This window comes from Saccopteryx bilineata, chromosome 11 (assembly GCF_036850765.1).
Source record: "Saccopteryx bilineata isolate mSacBil1 chromosome 11, mSacBil1_pri_phased_curated, whole genome shotgun sequence".
Taxonomy (NCBI): Eukaryota; Metazoa; Chordata; class Mammalia; order Chiroptera; family Emballonuridae; genus Saccopteryx; species Saccopteryx bilineata.
In genome coordinates this window covers 71,161,015-71,179,445 of record NC_089500.1, presented here as the reverse complement: position 1 = coordinate 71,179,445, position 18,431 = coordinate 71,161,015, and the positions used below count along the sequence as shown (strand labels likewise).

Here is an 18,431-nt window from a genome sequence, read left to right as displayed (position 1 = left end):
GGGAAATGGCATTCTGCCTCATGTAAATGGAACATACTGTATATGTCCTTTTTGTACAATCGTATTGTAAAAAAATTTTTTTCATTAGATTTACTTATGATTGGAACCTGGTTTACTGTCATCAGTGTCTAATGCACTGCAAGAGAAGTGCAATGCGGTCTCTGCCCTCCAGGATACGGACAGGAAATTATACCTTCAGCAAACAAAGCGGTGTTTATTTTTGTTATTTTATGTTAATTCCACATTTGAGACCCTCTTTTATTTAGTTTGGAATGATTTTGTTAACTATTTCTGATTTAGAGATGCACAATGAAAAAATAACTGACTTTGGTTGGGAATGGGAGGAGCTTAGGAGAGTGAGGAAACCGACCAACGGGAGTGTGCCGGCGTGCGTGAAGATCACTGGCTGTGGGCTCAGAAGACTTGTTTTGAAGTTCTCCATCTGCTGCTTCCAAGCAGCGTGATCTTGATAAAGACATTCTACCTCCCTGGGCCTTAGTTTCTTACCCATAAATTGCTAGTGATGGGGCTGGAATGTTTTTAAGTTCCTTCTAGCTTTAATGTTCTAAGAGTTAAGGTTGCAGTTCATGAGAGTAGGGTTGAATATTTGTTTCTGACCTTGTTCCCAAAAAGAACTTCTGATCGCTTATAAAAGTACTTAAAATTCAACAGGATAGAGTAAATTTAAAATGAAGCAGGAGAAGACAAAGACAGCAGAGGATGTGGCTTAATTTGGGGTTTAAGCTTTCTAGCCGCTGTTTCGTGCAGAGAACTTTGCGTGCACACTCACCACATAGTCCGTGGGATAAAAAGAAGCCAACTGTTGGGAAGCGGCAGTGGTGCCCTTTGTCTCCAGCCCTGGCACGTGGAGTTCCGGAGTCACCTCTGGGCCTGACCCTGAAGCTGGGGTGAAGAGGAGTGCCTTTTTGGGAGGCCTGTCCAGAGCGTTTGACCTTTACTCAGAGGAACGCCTAGTGTTGGCCAAGAGTTTCAGAAAATTACCTTGATTTTGTTCTAAGACACAGATGAATGGATGACCGCCGCCCCCTAAGTTTTACCCCGTATCGGCTTGCCAGAAGAGGTTTGGCTTGAGAGCGTTAGAAGATGAATAACCAGGCCCTAACACAGCTGTGCAGCATGGTAGCTTTAGATGCTGCTACTCCCGCCTCCAAAGTAAACTTGAGTGTTCGCACAAGGTGGTTTGTGTGAATTTGTTTATAAACCCGTGAAAGTTGGGATGGCAACCAGAGAAAAAGGAGGATTAAAGGACACTGCTTTATTTTGCTAGGGGTGTTCCACCAGACCTGCCCGACTGGCTCTGTTCCCATGCTCATTCTGTAGGACAGGTTCTATAGGAACATCTAAACCACCAAGCAACCAAAAAGCCTGGGTTCGGCCTGAATAGTTCGGCCCATAACAATTCCTGCCAGATTCAGAGATTAAGGAAAAGTTATTCACAGAAGCAAACAATCTAGTATGACTGGGGGAAGGCAGGGCTCCTCCCCTTTATGAGGATGGATTAAATGGGATAAATCACACATTTGGGGCATGTGTAGACAAGGTCATTGCTGTAGCGAAGATTCCAGCCTGGTGCATCAGAGCTGCAAAGATAGAACTGTATTCAGTATGTTGGTTTTCTTTGTAGTACTCTGAATTTACTTTATGCGGTTTTAAATATTGTGAGAAGAGGCCTGTAGATTTCATTAGACTGTCAGAGGGATCCTTGCACGTACAAACAAACATCTCAGAACCCCTGTATGTTGAACTAAAGCAAGCAGGTCCGTCATAGTTGGTGCAAGCCATTTAATAATAATAGTGTTCCTGAGCAGCTCTTGGACATGAGAAACCTTACCCATGTTTTTTCTTTGGCTTAAGGTTTTCGGTAGACAGCGGGCAGAGTTTTCCTTAATTCTCTGGTAATGCTCCCAAGTTGGTTTCTTTTCAAGGAATCAGACTATTAAGCGAATCCAGTTTTAACAGCTGCAAATTTATTCTCCAGCGTATTTCCAGCTCATATGGCTAGTATCAATATTGCGAGTAGCAGCCTAAGGACGAAGGTGTGTTTCTGGCAAGGGGAGTATTTTCATTTCAATTGACACATTCTTTTATATACTAAATCTGGATGCCAGGAGCCTTCCTCACTAGTAGTTGTCAATGCTAAATCTATGCGTGACTTCACAACCTCCTGTCAGGATAAATGCGAGCTTCCTTTCCCTTCAAAGGAGTTAAAAGGACTAGTTCTCTTCTCGGTCTGTTTGGGAGGACGTGTTCAGCCACATGTCATGGGAACAGACCCAACTGCAGGGAATTTTTTATTGCCTGAAGCAAGATCAGCTGCCTTTTTTTGTTCTGAAACACGTAGCTGTTGAAATGAGAATTCTAAGATTGCTCACATACTCTTAAATTCTATGATAGAGAAGTGGCAATAAAATCATTAACACCACAAGTGGGAATGTGTTGATGTCGTTCAGGTTTATTCAGAAAGTGTCTTGTGGGGCTGAGAAACCGTTACTTATGAAGGAAGCTGGGTTCTTTCAGCAGCTTGGGGGTGGGCAGAGGGCTAGTCTGTGCTTAATAAAGAGGATCATTTTTAGATGCGTGCCTTAGAAACCAGCTCCTCTCTCCTGCTCAGGGATCCAGATCTCTGAGCTAAGGGCACACAGAGGTCTGTTAGCTAAGGGGGGGGGGGGGGGCTTACTGAGGTTTCGTTGTTAATTGCATTTTGCTGTTTTGCTTGGGATAGTTCATCTACACCTGGTGTTGACTTTCATACATGGCAGCTTTTATATAGGATTTCTTTCTGCGACTCTAACCACACAGCCTTCCTGTGCCTTCCCTTCAGCTTTGATTGTCGTCGTCGTCATAACCCTGTGAAGTAGTGAAGAAGTTACCTTTGTCTTATAGGGAAGTGACTCTAGGCTCAGAGAGATGAAGTCTTTACATTCTAGAGTGAGTTGTAGAACCAGTGTGGGAAACTGGGTCTCCTGCCTCCGGGCCTGGGCTCTTTAAAGTGCACTAGCTACCCAGCTTTGCAAAGAATGTGGGAGAGAGAGTTGCAACCCTGCATACCCCAGCTCCCTGGGAGAATGCATTCATTCCCTGTGTCATGGTGTCGTGACCTGTGATTGTCTGCTTGAAATCCCCCAGATTCCAAGCCTGTTCGTAGAGGGTATCCTTGAGGAATGAAGGTTAGAAGAGCCCGCAGTCCTTGAGGTTTTCTTTGATGATAATATCTGTAACTGCATCAAATACAAACTTGACATTTTGCGTGTCCGTAGCACAGGTCATGTGACTGTAGATTTCTTTGACATCCTTTCGCATGTTGAGGTCAAGGAATTGGCTCTTGATATAATTTCCTGCATCCTCATAAGAGTTGTTTCCTGGTTTTCCAGAAAAATAGTAAAGAAGTAGGGTAAATGCACTCCTCTTAGCTGCTCGCTTACTTTTTAGGTGACCTGATTCTCAAAATGCGCTAAACGGCTGCGGTTGGGGGGTCGAGGAGGGAGGTTCCTCTCCTGTAATGCACTCCAGCATCTCTCACCCGAGTTAACCAAAGAAATTGAGGAAGAGAGGTCTATGTCTCCACCCTGGGTTCCTGGTAAGTAGCACCTGAATAGTCAGTGGCTCTCTTGCATCTAATGTCTGCTCTATTCCAGAGACATCTGAACTTAAACCTCTAACTAAATGCCCAAGTCTCTCAGATTAGACATCCAAGTATCACTTGGACATCACAAAGCTCCTAAGAGGAAGGAGTATTAAAGGGAAAAGGGATCATCAACGTGGCAAAGCAGGGGTTTCACTTAGTACTCCTCAAAGACAAGTCCTTTTATGTCCCCTTGGTGTAGTTCATGAGGCTGTCACCAGTCACCACAAAGACGGCATTACCATTGTCTCCAGCCCTTGACACTTACCATCGTACTCTGGAAAGCAAATGCCGAGGTGGACTTTCTTGATTTTTTCCTCAAAGAGGTCCTTCTTGTTGAGAAAGAGGACAATGGAAGTCGCCGCAAAGAACTTGTGGTTACATATGCTGTTGAACAGGTGCAGTGACTCATGCATACGATTCTGGTGAGAGGAAATACCATCAGAGATATCAGGCTGGGCTTGTGGGGTATCTGTCTTACCTCCTGCTCTTGGAGAGACTAGTGTCCAAATGTGAAAGGAAAGATAGGGGATAGGTTATTTCTTTTGAGTGCCGCCAACCAAATCTGCCTTCTAATCCTCTCTATCACGGCTGTGGTCTGGGGGAAAGTACAGAGCTTTTCTGAGTCTTCTCTGTCGTATAGGGTGATTATACAAGGTGAATGAGATCATATATGGGGAACGTCTGTGATGGTGAAGGTCAAGAATGCTATGCAGTCGTTGGCAGCCAGGGCACAGCTAAGGGTGTTGACATCCATAAACTGCTGGTACAGGGTTGAGCTGGGCCCGAGTTAGCATGTACCCATTTGCGTCTCCGGGGTGAGTTTGATAGGCTTCTGTTACGGACTCCTGAATCTCAGTTTGGGCAGGAACATCAGCGAGATCCTTTGCCCTGGTGCCAAATGGTGAGGCCTCGAGAATTCCCCACCCCACAAGCACTTCTGCCTTATTCCCTTGTTCGGCGGCCACTCTGCGTGAGGGGGAGATGGTGCTGGGCATCCGCAGAGCCCAGAGGCTGCCCAGTGCCCCCGCCAGCCTGTGCTCAGGGTCTGGAAGCATGCTGTTAGCTCACTTGGGCTCAATCCTTTCATCTAATAAAGAAAACAAACCTAATCTGTAGCCTCTTCTCGTTGTTAATACTCCTGCAAAACCCTTTAAGACCTCATTGACTCGAGGTCTTGGAAAATGAATGGCCCTGTAAGACATTTCGTCTGGAAGGTATTCAGAGTGCTCTGATGTGAACTTGAACTACTAAAGAGAAGGGAGAAGACAGGAGCTTCGTCTTCTGTCAGTAAGCTCTGGGCCTCCATGAATGAAGCCGATGCTTATGTGAAATCAGTGTTAGCCATACCGTTGACATCCTCTGTCTCAAACTCAGAAGGTGACGGTGGGGCTGACACTTGTCCTGCAGAGCTCCCTGTGCTGGAAAACTACAGGCTCGAGAGACTGACCCGCAGGTAGTCGTCTGGCTGCCACTTGATGCGGCATGTGAGGAACCTGGTCTGGTCTCGCTGCTTAGGCCTGTGTGTGTCTGGGCTAACGTGAACAGCATGAAGGTGCACAGCACACGCTGTTCCTGCTGCTCCATCACTTCCGTCTCCCACCCCTCACTTCCCCAGGAAGTACTAATGTAACTCCTTTGCTTTGCCAAGGTGATGACCCTTATCCCTTTAACACTCAGTTCCTCTTACGGGCTTTGTGCTCACTCTCAGTAACTCCGGACCTCTAAAGTGCCAACCTAGAAGCTAAGCTGGGGCTGGCAGAAGAAGAGGTTTTTCTAGAATTATTTGCCTGTGGTATGGATGGGCCTGCTGGAAGACTGGTAGTATGTCACTGTTAGCTGATCTGACCCAAGTCCAGCATTGGGAGTGATGCACAGCTTTGAGGAATGGTCATGGGGGCCTGTCTTTCAAGGTTGCCTGGTACAAGGGCCACTTACCACTTCGTCGTCTTCCACCAGCACCATGTCGTAGGCACTGAGAGCAGCACAGAAAATGATGCAGGTGACGCCCTCGAAGCAGTGGATCCACTTCTTCCTCTCTGACCGCTGTCCCCCCACGTCAAACATCCTGAGGGAGACAGCTGTTCTCATTCTGTGCCCAGCTGTGACCCACATGCACTCGGTGTGGTCTCCTCCCCAACCCCCGGAACTGGCCACTTTGGGGCCAGTTGGTGGTCAGATGGGAAGGTGGCCGGGAGGAGGGGCAGCAGGACACTGATGCAGACTGGGCCCCAGCGAAGGTCAGGAAGCACACTCACGCCCTCTGCTATCAGGGAACCGGATGTGTGTCTGCTGGTGCCTTCAGGGGACCACGCACTCACCTGAAGTTCAAGTCTTTGACGGAAAACTTGGTCTCAATGATGCCTGTGGTTTTGACTCGGGACCGGAGCACATCTTGCTCATTAGGGAGGTAGTCAGGGGCCGTGATCCGGTCTAATTGGTTCAGGTAGCTAGAGAAAAGTGATTGGCATGGATGACATTAAATTTCCTGCAGCCAAAGCCAGGAAAGGAAAGAATCTTACCCACAGGCATCCAGCTAGCTTGGCGATGGGACCAGGGCTGGAGTCCGCGTTTGGAATTCGAGGTGTTCGGCTTTGGGGGCCAATGCAAAGCAATAGAGTGGCAGGAAATGTGGAATGTGGCACATGGCCCGGTCTGAAGGCGTTCCATTCCAAGCACAGTGAAAGGGCAGGCTGAACTCAGTCCCTGGGTCCCCAGCTTCAGTGACTGGCCCTTCAGGCTGGGTGGGGCATCCCCCAGAAGGCAGCCTGCGATCCCTCCCCCCTCCCCCGTCAGAGCCTCACTAGGACGCCGAGTCGTTGAGCTGGTACTCGGCGGCTCTGTCGAAGCAGGCTTGCACCCCGCCATCCTTCCACAGCTTCCTGATGACCTCCACCAGCTCGGGGGGCATGGTGCCCTCCTCGATGGAGTCGGCCAGGTTGTTGAGCTGCCGCCCGTCGTCCTGCAAGGCAGAAACCTGGCTGAGGCCCACACAGGAGTCCTGGCTTTCCAGAGGCCCCGGGAGGTCTGCGGGAAGGGAAGCAGTGTGCGATGCTAACCAAGGCCTGAGGTGGAGACACTGTCCAGAGAAGATCCCCTATGAAAACATACTGGGTACTTTCTGAGGGGGCTTCTGAGATGTGGAGGGCGACAATCTACCCAGTCCTGGGGTGCCCAGCAGGGAGCAGAGGGCCCAGGGACTTCCTCCCTGTGTTCCTACCCTCCATCCTTAGTCCGAAAGTGTGCTGCTGCCCCAGAATGCGGTCCTCTACTGGGGAGACTGGAGGTTTAAAGACCAGACTGGCCATGGGGAGACAAGATAGTAGACAGGAACCTGTCACTGTGTTAAATCTGAGGAAAGGCCATATTGGAACTAGGGATTGAGTTCACACAAGTCCCATAGCCAGGACAAGGAGCCCGAGGGGAGCGATTTAAATGGTAACAGAAGACAAAAGGCAGAGGAAGCTGTCAGCAGATTTTTGTAGACACTTGCTATAAAGGCTGGAAGTGCATACTCGTCCAAGACTGAAGGAAAACGATTTGGAAGCTCAGTGTGTGGGATTTTAGTTGTGCCGAACTCCTCTGGCCCACGGTTCCGCACAGCTTGCTGGCCGCGCGTCTGTTTCTTATTAGCCTTTCTTCCTCCCGCCCCTCACCACATGCCGTCAAGCACGTACCGCGCAGCTTGGTTCGGCGTAGTCGATGCCCAGTGTGGACATGGCCCGGATGATGGCCAGGATGGACTGCAGCACGTTGCCGTAGATGATGGACTTGTATTCCAGGCACTCTTCCGGCGAATAGCCGTCCTGATGAATAATCCTGCGGGAGCGCACACCGACCCTCAGCTGGGCCTGGGCGGCCGGACCTAAGGCAGTGGGGATCTGGGAGGACTTCAAGGGTCGTAGGAGCCTGCTCTCTCTCTTCCTACTGCTGTCCCCAAAGTGGAGAGTTAGAGGGGCATTGGGTCCTTTGTATCCTTCACATCAGGGCGCCTTAAAGCTAAAGAGCCCTCTCTCCGTGCCTCTCCCTCCCTCGGTCCTTCGGGGCTTTGTTCCTACTCACTTCATCTGTTTGACGATGGTGCTCTTTCCCGACTCTCCGGCACCTGCAGGGAGGGACGCTCATGCTCCAGATCTGCTCCTGCCCCCACCCCACCCCCCTCAGTGAGACGCCGGGCCTGCCTGGGAGCCATGTGTGCGGAACAGCAGTGGCTCATTGCTGCCCTCCGTTCTGCCGGCCTGGAGCTCCAGCTCGGGCCAGTCCGTCTGGATTTAGAGCGGTTTCTCGACCTCAGCGCTAGTGGCATTTTGGGCTGGGTGGTTTTTCGGGAGGGGGGTGCTGTCCTGCGCATTGGAGAGGGTTTAGCAGCATCCCTGGCCTCCACCCATGAGAAGTCAGCAGCACTCGATGCTTACAGTTGCGACAACCAAAAATGCCTCTGGACATTTCCAGATGTCCCCACAGGAGAAGGTGGGGGTGGGGGGGAGGTGGCAACTCTCACTGAGAACCAGGGACAGATTCGGGAGATTCCTTGAACACATTCCTGCTCTCTGACCATGTTACTCAGGAGAGTGACCTTGGGGCAGGATGGGAGAGAGCTGCGTTCCTTCACAGAAATACTGCATTTTTCATCGTCATGCTGTTTCCTTTACTGACTGAAATGCCCTCCTCTCCTCCTTCACACTCTGCTCTCCCTCCTTCAGCACTCACGAGCCCCTGGGCCTCCCCCCCCAATCTATATGGCCCCATGTCTCCCCCCCTCCCGCCCCCTTAGCTTGTGCTTGTTCCCCAACTCAAGCTGCTTATCCTGAATGCAGAAGAAAGCCGCTTAGGCTTAAAAGGTCTCCCAGTGGCCCAGCGGCTCTCTTCCCCCTTCTGTGGCCTCCTGGGCTCTGTGGAGCTGGGGCCCAGCTTGCAGAGGGGTGTTCTATTAGCGTGTCCCCAGAGCCAGGCCGCACCCGGGTGGGGCTGCAGGTCCCGGGCTGCTCCTGGGTTTGGACACGCTGCCCGGCCTGCCACCCCGGCTGCACCCCTCTGCACTGCCATTGGGTGTCCCGAACTCCACCGTCTTAGTTCTCTTTACAGCCGTGACCAGTTGCTCTGACCACTGGGAGCTTTTCTGTTTTCAGCCCAAACCGCTGATCTGCTTAGGAGCTCATCAAGGGCATGAACTCCCCCTCTGGCGGGGGCCTTCGAGGGGGGCTCTCGGGCAGAAAGCGGGAGAGCACTGCTCCCGGAGACGCCATCCCTCCACCTCAGGGCTCCCTACTGCTAAGTGTTACTGAGAACAAGAAGACGGGACCAGGATACTTGACGAGTGGGCCTGTCCCCGGGACGACGGGACGCTGATTATACATATGGTAGGACTTCTGAGTCCTTGACTCAGAGTTCTCTGCCTGCAGATTGGGACATGGTCTGCAAGTCCAGGGTCTGCGGTATTTGCCAGGCCATCAGGTGTGGGCTTGGAGGACGGGTGGGTCCATCCCGGCCCTGGTTCTGTTCCTGGTTCAAGGACAAGCAGGACAATTCCGGAGGAGCTTTGGCATTCTGTGTGTCGGGGTGGCTGTGCTCAGCCCAGAGCTCCCATCCCCCTGGCCTGAGACCCGTCCCCCTGCCTCCCCCTGGGGCGGGCCGGAACCCACCTCCATCCGGGACACACAGGAAGGAGCAGGGCCTTCTCCTCCTCTAGCTCACTGTCCCCTCCCGCTCACCCAGCAGCAGCAGCTTGACGGTCTTGGCCTCCTTGTCGGCGTCCTCCTGCAGCCGCCTCTCCAGCTCCTTGGACCTCTTGGCCAGCTCCCTGTCCTCAGCGCTGACGCCGCCTCCCATCTCTCTGCCCGGGCTGCTTCCTCCAGCCCCGACGCTCCTTTCTCCTCGAGGGTTTCTATCTGCGGGGAGGAAGATGAGGACAAAGTAAACCAGGATTGCGTATCAGTTCCTCGGTCCCAGAAAGCTAGTCTACCGGGGGTTGGGCGAGGGAGCAGGCTCCCGATCTCACCCCCCTGGTCCCCTGCCAGTCTGGGCTGGCTGGCCAAGACTTCCACCCCAGCTGGAGACCTACTTAGTCTGGGATTGGAGCCTTTACCTCTAGCGATGTGATGGGCCAAGCCAATTAAGAGCTCAGTGTGACAAAAGGCAAGGACTCCAGTGTTTCGCTGTCTAGGGAAGTGATCTGCTGGATTCTGACACAGGAAGGGAGGCTGTGGGCACCAGAGCTCTGGAATGGAAGAATGGCTGAGCCCCTGACAGTCTCTTTCTCAGGTTCACTGGCATCTCAGACCTAGAGATTACAAGCACAAACGTGGGAAGCCTCCCTCAGAGTCCAGATTTCAGGGTCTTGGTTTCGAGGGCTTCAAGGCGTCAAAGCACACTCTTCTATCGCTGCGGGCGGCCTGGCAAGGATTTTTGCTTGGGATGCTGCCCTTCCTTGGAAAGAGTAGACGTGTTTCTTCCAGCAGCTGCTGTACCAGAAAGCTCTTAGCATCGTTCTGTTGGCTCCTGTCCTTGTACACACTTCTGTCAATGGCTCTTACACATTCACACTGTGCTTTGTGTTGTTACATGTGAGTTGGCCCCAGACCGAATTCCTCCCCCCCGGAGGTCAGGGACCAAATCTGACTCCTCTCTGAATCAGCCGACCTAGTGGATCCTCAGTAAGGGTTTGGTGAAGGGAGGGAGGGAGGGAGGGAGAGAGGGAGGGAGGGAGGGAAAAGGGTATGTGGTCAAAAGAATGGGGCTGCTTCCTCTAGATCCGCTAACGCCCCCCAAGGCCCAGCTTCACTTGGTGAGTGAACTCGGGGGTCTTCAAGGCGGCGGGCTGTGCTGCCTCACGTAGCAAACTGTGTCCTTGGGAAATAGGGCTCCAGCCTCTGGCTTCTCAAGGGTTGGGGCAGCCCTCCCTCAACCCCAGCCCAGCTGCCCCTTCCTGGGAGACACGAGTGCGGTTCAGCAATTGCCTCACAGATGGACTGAATGCTACAGGAGGGCCGGTAGCCACGGCCACCACAGCCAGGCAGGTGCAGGTTCACATAGATTCAGACAGACGGTAAAGAAACAGTGGAACTGAAAAATGGCGGGCCATTCCTTTATTCTAGCCTCACAACCGGCCAGCGAGTAAAAACAAACACACAGAGGGCTCCAAAACCCGCTCACACCTTCTCCAGTTCCACAGCCAGGAGAATCGTTTCTGATTTTTCCTAGAATCAAAGCCCCCACAAGTCTCAGCGGAGCTCACAAGAGCTCTCACCTCTGTTTCCCATCTACACACCTTCTCCCTTTTCATCTCGGCACACACTGGCTTCTCCTTCAGCACCCTGACATCTTGGCTGCCTTCTCTGCAAAAAATGGCTTCCTTCTCTCTCCTTCCTCCTTCTTCTTAAAACTTTTTGGTGAAAAACCCCTCCTCCAGCAAACATTACCATAACAATGGCCCTTCCCAAGCAGGGAGGTAATTAGCAGTTTCACAGATCACATATCTGGGTAGCTTTTTTTCTTTTTCTTTTACAGAGACAGAGAGAGATAGAGTCAGAGAGAGGGATAGACAGGGACAGACAGACAGGAATGGAGAGAGATCAGAAGCATCAATCATCCGTTTTGTTGTTAGATTTGGAGACAGGTGGGTCCATCCCGGCCCTGGTTCTGTTCCTGGGTCAAGGACAAGCTCATGGGTGCTGATGGAGGGAGGCACTTTAGTTGTTCATTGATTGCTTTCCTATATGTGCCTTGACCGTGGGGCTACAGCAGACCAGGTAACCCCTTGCTCAAGCCAGCGACCTTGGGTTCAAGCTGATGAGCTTTTTGCTCAAACCAGATGAGCCTGTGCTCAAGCTGGCAACCTCAGGGTCTCGAACCTGGATCCTCCAGGTCCCAGTCCGATGCTCTATCTACTGCGCCACCGCCTGGTCAGGCGGCAGCCATTTTTAACAATAAAAGTGAGCAACTCAGCCTGACCTGTGGTGGCGCAGTGGATAAAGCGTCGACCTGGAAATGCTGAGGTCGCCGGTTCAAAACCCTGGGCTTGCCTGGTCAAGGCACATATGGGAGTTGATGCTTCCAGCTCCTCCCCCCTTCCCTCTCTCTCTCTCTGTCTCTCCCTCTCCTCTCTAAAATGAATAAATAAAAAATTAAAAAAAAAAAAAAAAGTGAGCAACTCAGAAAATACAAATTTTACAAACTCATTTGCCCAACAAACGCCCTCCCCACCAGTTACATTTCTCTGTACCGGTTACCTCAGTTTACCTAAAGTAAGAGGTGGGGGGGGCCTCTGCAGAATGAGACACTTTAGGTCTTTGCTGCCCAAGTGTGTGCAGGATCCAACCCAGGTCACCTGGGAGCTTGTTAGAAATGCAGCCTCGCGGGCCTGAACCCAGAACCTGCCTTGTTAACAGGATCGCAGGTGACCTCAAGGACATCAATGCTGGGGAGCACTGCCCAGGGCGGACTGGGAGCTGGTTTGTCCTCACACTCTCCTCGTGATAAGGACCACCTGGAATGCTCATGCATTTCATCAAAACTTAGGGACCGCTGTTTGGAAGATCATCCAACCTCAAAGGTGTTCAAATGTTATACATGGTTTTAAAAGAGTGTGTTTAGCCTGACCAGGCGATGGTACAGTGGATAGAGCATCAGACTGGGATGCAGAGGACCCAGGTTCGAGACCCCGAGGTCGCCAGCTTGAGCATGGGCTCATCTGGTTTGAGCAAAAAAGCCCACCAACTTGAACCCAAGGTCGCTGGCTCCAGCAAGGCCCACTCGGTCCTTGAAGGCCCACTGTCAAGGCACATATGAGACAGCAATCAATGAACAACTAGGTTGTTGCAATGCACAATGAAAAACTAATGATTGATGCTTCTCATCTCTCTCCGTTCCTGTCTGTCCCTATCTATCCCTCTCTCTGACTCACTCTCTGTCTCTGTAAAAAATAAATAAAATTAAAAGAGTGTGTTTAGAATCGGTAAGTTCTAGTAATGGTGTGTTAATTCCAGAGCCTGAGTAACTATATTGTAAACTGATAGATGATTATTGTCATATGGCAAGTTTGAAAAACTCTGATCCAGAACAGTGGTTCTCAACTTCTGGTGTCCATTTAAATTTACTTAAAGAGCTTTTAAAAAACAATTACTGATTTAATTGGTCTGGAATACAGTCCAGGCATGAAGATTTTTGAATTTGCTCCAGTGATTCTGATTTGAAGCCCAGGTAGGGAACCACTCAGCTCAAAGGATTTAACTTTCTCTTTCCTTTATGAGCTGGGACTGTGCAGCAGCCGCCAGAGGGACTCCCTCCCACCAGGAACCCCCAGCCAGGCTGACCACCTTCCTCCTCCCCACCGCCTTGTAGCTGTGTATCCAGGGGTCTGACTGGGAAGCTCTGGGCCTGGAGCCCAGACTCTCGGAGCTGATGGAGAAATAGCTGCCACGGTGCCTTCCATGGCAATCATGTTTTCTTGATCAAAAGTGGACAAGTGTGGCCCTGGCCGGTTGGCTCAGTGGTAGAGCGTCGGCCTAGCGTGCGGGGGACCCGGGTTCGATTCCCGGCCAGGGCACACAGGAGAAGCGCCCATCTGCTTCTCCACCCCTCCCCCTCTCCTTCCTCTCTGTCTCTCTCTTCCCCTCCCGCAGCGAGGCTCCATTGGAGCAAGAATGGCCCGGGCGCTGGGGATGGCTCCTTGGCCTCTGCCCCAGGCGCTAGAGTGGCTCTGGTCAAGGCAGAGCGATGCCTCGGAGGGGCAGAGCATTGCCCCCTGGTGGGCAGAGCGTCGCCCCTGGTGGGCGTGCCGGGTGGATCCCGGTGGGGCGCATGCGGGAGTCTGTCTGACTGTCTCTCCCCATTTCCAGCTTCAGAAAAATACAAAAAATAAAAATAAAAAAGGGGACAAGTGCCTCCTGACTGAAGGGAGAACAGGGGAGTGTCTTTGAAATTGTGACTGCCTTGGAATCTTGGCTAGGAGGTTTCAGTAATACCTGCCCTAGCCTGCCTGTTGTATTGGTAGAGCTGTGCCGCCGCCCCTGCTGGTCACAGCAAGGGGCTGCCAGGAGCTGTGCTAGACAATTTACAGGGTGCAGAGCAAGGAGTCCTGCAGTAACTTCAAGCGGGGTGCTCTTGTCCCCAGTTTACAGACCAGACAACAGACTGGAGGGTTAAGTAACTTGTTCAAGGTCATAAAGTTTAGTAAACAGACATACCAGCCAGAAAAAGAACACTTGGGCAAAAAAAGACAGGCAAATAAATGCATGAGCTTAATAACAGCAGCACTTGGCTTGGTAAAGGAACCCCTGACCTGTTTTTCACATGGGGGAAATGTTTGAGCTCATTCCTTTTTTCAGCTGCTACGACTGCAAACGTTTATACTATTTCTACTTGCTGCGTAGCTCACTGGCTCCCCTTTCCCACAACGGGGCAGGCGACTAGGCTGAACAAGGGAACTCCTGACCCTCAGCTGGCCCCATAGCACAGACGTGCTACTGCGCATGCGCCATCCTGCTTCCGGAGACCTGCCTCGCGTCCCCAGCTCCTGTCTCGCACCTGTGGCAGCTCTACTTGATTACTGCATTTGGGTTCAGTGTCCTGGTGGAGTGGATAAAGCACATAGGCGCCATTCCTATTTTAGAGGTGGCGATCCTCATGTGGTTAATGGCATTGGGTTCCTCAAGATAGAAATCGAGAGAAAACCCTGGAGAAATTTCTAGACAGATTTTTATTAAGCTTACACTTGAGCACATGGGAGGCAGCACAGAGGAAAGACAGGTCCTCTGAGCTGGTATGGGGGCTGGCTCTGCTTGGCTGCTTTTATAAGCTGGGGACAAAGCAGGTTTGTGCGACAAGAAAGATGGGCTCGCAGGAAAAGGCAGACTTGCTGAAAGGGTTGAGGGAGTAGAATTTAGCATGTCAGGGTGAGGTTACTTCTTCCTTCTCCGGGTTGCTTGGCAACTATTTCCAGGCCTGTGCTGTGGGGGCAAGATGATGGCATTGCTCATTACCACCATCCCAAGAAGGTCCTATAGCGTCCAAATGTTGATCAACTGCACATGTGTAACACTGATTTTGACATCTTCTGGCTACCTTGTCTTAACTTGGCTCCTGACCACCTGGTATTTTTCCATTTTCAGGCCCAAGTCCCTCTATTGTCTCAATATTAATAAACAACTTAGTATCAGAATTGACTAGAGCTCAGGTGTCCTACCTAGTTCACCAGCCTCATCATCATATCATTTTGAGTGAAAAAAGAATCACCATTTCCTAACGATTTTGGTCCTGTTTCCTGAGCTAAGGGAGAGATCTCAGGATCTCACACCCAGTTGGAGCGTGTGTGCGCTCGCGTGTAGAGGGGAGATGAAAAATGAGGAACTGCCTTCAGGACCTCCCAGTCCATAGGCAGAGGTGGGGTAAATTCACAGAGAAACAACTTAATTAAAACAACCCTGTGCCAGTGCTGGAGAATCTGGAACGGTTTAAAACCCAGCCTGCACCCCAGGAGGAAAGTCAGGGATTCACACAGCTAACTGTCCGACCGATCAGTTCCGTAATAGAGAGAGGACGGAGCGATTGTCAAATGGACAGACTCTGCACAGAGAAGCAGAGCACAGTAGGAATGGGGGACAGGCACTTTTGCGAGAGGGAAGAGAGTGAGAAGAGGAAGGCATGGGGGCACAGGTACAAGTGTGCTCAGAGAAGATGGGGAGGCCGGATGGAACTGGACTGGAGTGAGAGAGTGAAGGCAATGGTGGGGGGAGGTGCTGGAGATTCGGACAGGAAAGGGAAACTGGGGCCAGCCGTGAAGGGCCTTGAGCAACAAAGTGGCTACAACTTTAGAGAGACATAAACAAGGACAGATGGATACAGCTGCAGGGTGCTATAAACAAGGCTGGTGACTGGGATGAAGGGGCGGGTGGCCACTGGGACAAGCTGAGGAACAAGAGCTGGATAGCTTGGTTCTAGAAGGATCTAGGCATAGAGTATGGTTGGAGGGATTGTCCTGGCGAGGAAGCTTTTTGAGGTGCAAGTGTTCTCTTCCAAGTCTAATATCTGCAGAGAGTGGCCAGGCCTGGGTTGGAGGCTGCCATCACAGGTGAGCTCAGGCCAGACCTCAGAGAAGCAGATCTTGAGAGAATGAAGGAACATCCATCAGCGGGGTTCAAGGAGGGTTATTTAAGGAACATCTGGTGAATAGGCAAGGAGGGGAGGAAGCTGTGTTTAGAGCTGGGGGAAGATTCCAGAGGCTCAAAGACAACACTGAGGTCCCAATATGAAAAGAGCCGAGGCCCCAGGGATGACTCACTCCTTTATTTCCCAAACCCTGTTCTACGTAGGCAGTGGAAACCCCACCGAGATTCTTGCTGGGGTTGTGTAGGTGGGAAGATGGATGCTGTAATCAGGGCAGGCTTCCAAGCAGGGACAGTGTACCAAAGGGCCTGAACATGGGGAGGGTGAAGGGTGTGTCGCACGTCACTTGGGGAGAAGCATGAAGGGACGAGTGAACCGGTTTGCCTGGGTAGGACGGAGGGCAGGGACTTGCAAACTGTGGGCTGTTCAGGTAGGTAAATAGGTAGGCAGATCTGGATGAAAGGGGAATCCTAAATTGACCTGGCCCAATGCAAGGTATCACCCCTTAAAACTATGTGATAAAATTTGCATTTTATCAGAATATAGTTGGCATTCTACATGGTCACCTGGTGCTTGATATTTAGTTTGGGGACTTATTATTTATTGTTGGGAGGTCTTAGAATTCCTAAGGGCTCCAAGACCAACTTAGTCTGGGATTAGAACCCAGGAGAGCCTGTTGGGGTAGGGTTATGGAGGTTATTAAAGATTTTTACAGACTTTGGTTTGTTTCTGTTCCCTTGATTGGAAAAGTATTGAATATGTATTGTGGATAATTTTTAAAATGCAGATAAGCATAAAGAAGAAAATAAATATAAGCCATAAACCTGCCACTCACAGGTAATTATTTGTGAACATTCTAGTGTGTTTATTTCCTATTCATATATGTCCCACAGTTAGGGCCCTATGGACAGATTTTAACATCCATTTTCCTCCTCACTTTACATCATAAACATTTCTACCTCAGGAGGAAATTCTCCAAGAGTAATTTTTTTTTAATTTAAAAAATTTTTATTATTATTATTTTTTTTTTGTATTTTTCTGAAGCTGGAAACGGGGAGAGACAGTCAGACAGACTCCCGCATGCGCCCGACTGGGATCCACCCGGCACGCCCACCAGGGGCGATGCTCTGCCCACCAGGGGGCGATGCTCTGCCCCTCCGGGGCGTCGCTCTGCCAAGACCAGAGCCACTCTAGCGCCTGGGGCAGAGGCCAAGAAGCCATCCCCAGCGCCCGGGCCATCCTTGCTCCATTGGAGCCTTGGCTGCGGAGGGGAAGAGAGAGACAGAGAGGAAGGAGGGGGGGGGTGGAGAAGCAAATGGGCGCTTCTCCTATGTGCCCTGGCCGGGAATCAAACCCGGGTCCCCCGCACGCCAGGCCGACGCTCCACCGCTGAGCCAACTGGCCAGTTTTTTAAATTTTTAAATGAGAAGCATCAATCATTAGTTTTTCAATGTGTGTTGCAACACCTTAGTTGTTCATTGATTGCTTTTTCATGTGCCTTGACTGCAGGCCTTAAGCAGACCAAGTAACCCCTTGCTTGAGCCAGCGACCTCGGGCTCAAGCCGGTGAGCTTTTTGCTCAAACCAGATGAGCCCGCGCTCAAACTGGCGACCTCGGGGTCTTGAACCTGGGTCCTTCTGCATCCCAGTCTGATGCTCTATCCACTGCGCCCCCACCTGGTCAGGCCAAGAGTAATTTTTAATGGCTGTATTTCACTTGTATGTATGTGACAGAATTGAAATATTCCCTGATTGTTGGACATTTAAGTAGCCAGCCCCTGTACATGATAAATGTTGCAGTTATTAACAACCTCCTGCGTGTTTTTCGGGCTGCTCTCTTTAGAAGAATAATTTCCTGAAAGTGGATTACTGGGTCAAATAGTATGGATTTTTAAGAGATTCCTGATCTTATATTACTAGATTTATATTACTACATTTCAGAAAGATCATGTCAACGTTTATGCCCACCAGTAGTGCGTGTGTGTGCCAGCTTACTAACTACACGTTCGCATGCATGAGGACGTTTCCCCTTAACCTTTGCTTATTTAATGGGATAACGTGGTGTCACCCTACCTATCCCCTTTTTAGTTATACTGAATCTTTGTGAGGTGAACTCCTCCCCCCCACCATGTTTATGGAGGCCATGTTTTTGGAGTTTGTCCTGTGTGAGGAGCTAGCTGTGGACAGGGATCAATGGAGGTGACACCAGATGCAGGTAGAGAAGAGGGTTCAGGGTCCATGATCCAGCTTGGGGGAAGATGGGGGAGGCAGAATTTGGGAAGGAATTCGGCTGTGGGGGTGTTGAGAACTGGGACGAGCGGGACAAACAGCATTAATAAAACTGCCTGGGGGGGGGCAAAGGGCTCCCACAAGGTGGAGAAATCGGAAAAAGACTGATTGCTGCTGATACTCTTACGTTCAGTGAAGTATTAGGGACTTTCCCCAGCAAGGTGCCTTTAGGTGGGATTCTCGGTTACTTGGGAGTGAGGGTGCTGGCTGGGTGGGGTGTCTGCAGTCCCTCAAACAGCCCAACTCCACCTTTTCGTAGGCTGCAAGGTGAATCAACCTGTGGGCGTGTTAATAGGGAACCAACTCCAAGGCCAAAGCAATAATACACAAATATTAACGGGGTAGTGATTACAGGTCAGGCACTGTTCCGAGCACTTATACGAGCTCATTTACCCTAA

At 50.8% G+C, this 18,431-nt stretch overlaps 1 protein-coding gene across 1 annotated transcript; it reads right to left on the bottom strand.

Annotated features, from left to right (window-relative positions):
- Nucleotides 1-1,786: 1,786 nt before the first annotated feature.
- GNAT2 (G protein subunit alpha transducin 2) lies at nucleotides 1,787-9,871 on the bottom strand. The gene is made up of 9 exons (XM_066246915.1): nucleotides 9,642-9,871; nucleotides 9,355-9,531; nucleotides 7,706-7,748; nucleotides 7,321-7,462; nucleotides 6,448-6,605; nucleotides 5,965-6,093; nucleotides 5,582-5,711; nucleotides 3,912-4,065; nucleotides 1,787-3,380 (listed from the first exon to the last, which is right to left on the bottom strand). The coding sequence occupies exons 2-9, from the start codon at nucleotides 9,470-9,472 to the stop codon at nucleotides 3,190-3,192; spliced, it is 1,065 nt and encodes a 354-aa protein (XP_066103012.1). The 5' UTR covers nucleotides 9,473-9,531; nucleotides 9,642-9,871; the 3' UTR covers nucleotides 1,787-3,189.
- Between the last annotated feature and the right edge of the window lie 8,560 nt (nucleotides 9,872-18,431).

Coding starts and splice junctions, on each gene's coding strand:
- GNAT2 (XM_066246915.1), bottom strand. CDS start 9,472: ATGGGAGGCGGCGTCAGCGCTGAGGACAGGGAGCTGGCCAAGAGGTCC. Junction 6,094..6,447: donor CTCAACGACTCGGCGTCCTA/GTGAGGCTCTGA, acceptor ACTTTTCTCTAG/CTACCTGAACCAATTAGACC. Junction 3,381..3,911: donor TTGCTTTCCAGAGTACGATG/GTAAGTGTCAAG, acceptor CTGGAAAACCAG/GAAACAACTCTTATGAGGAT.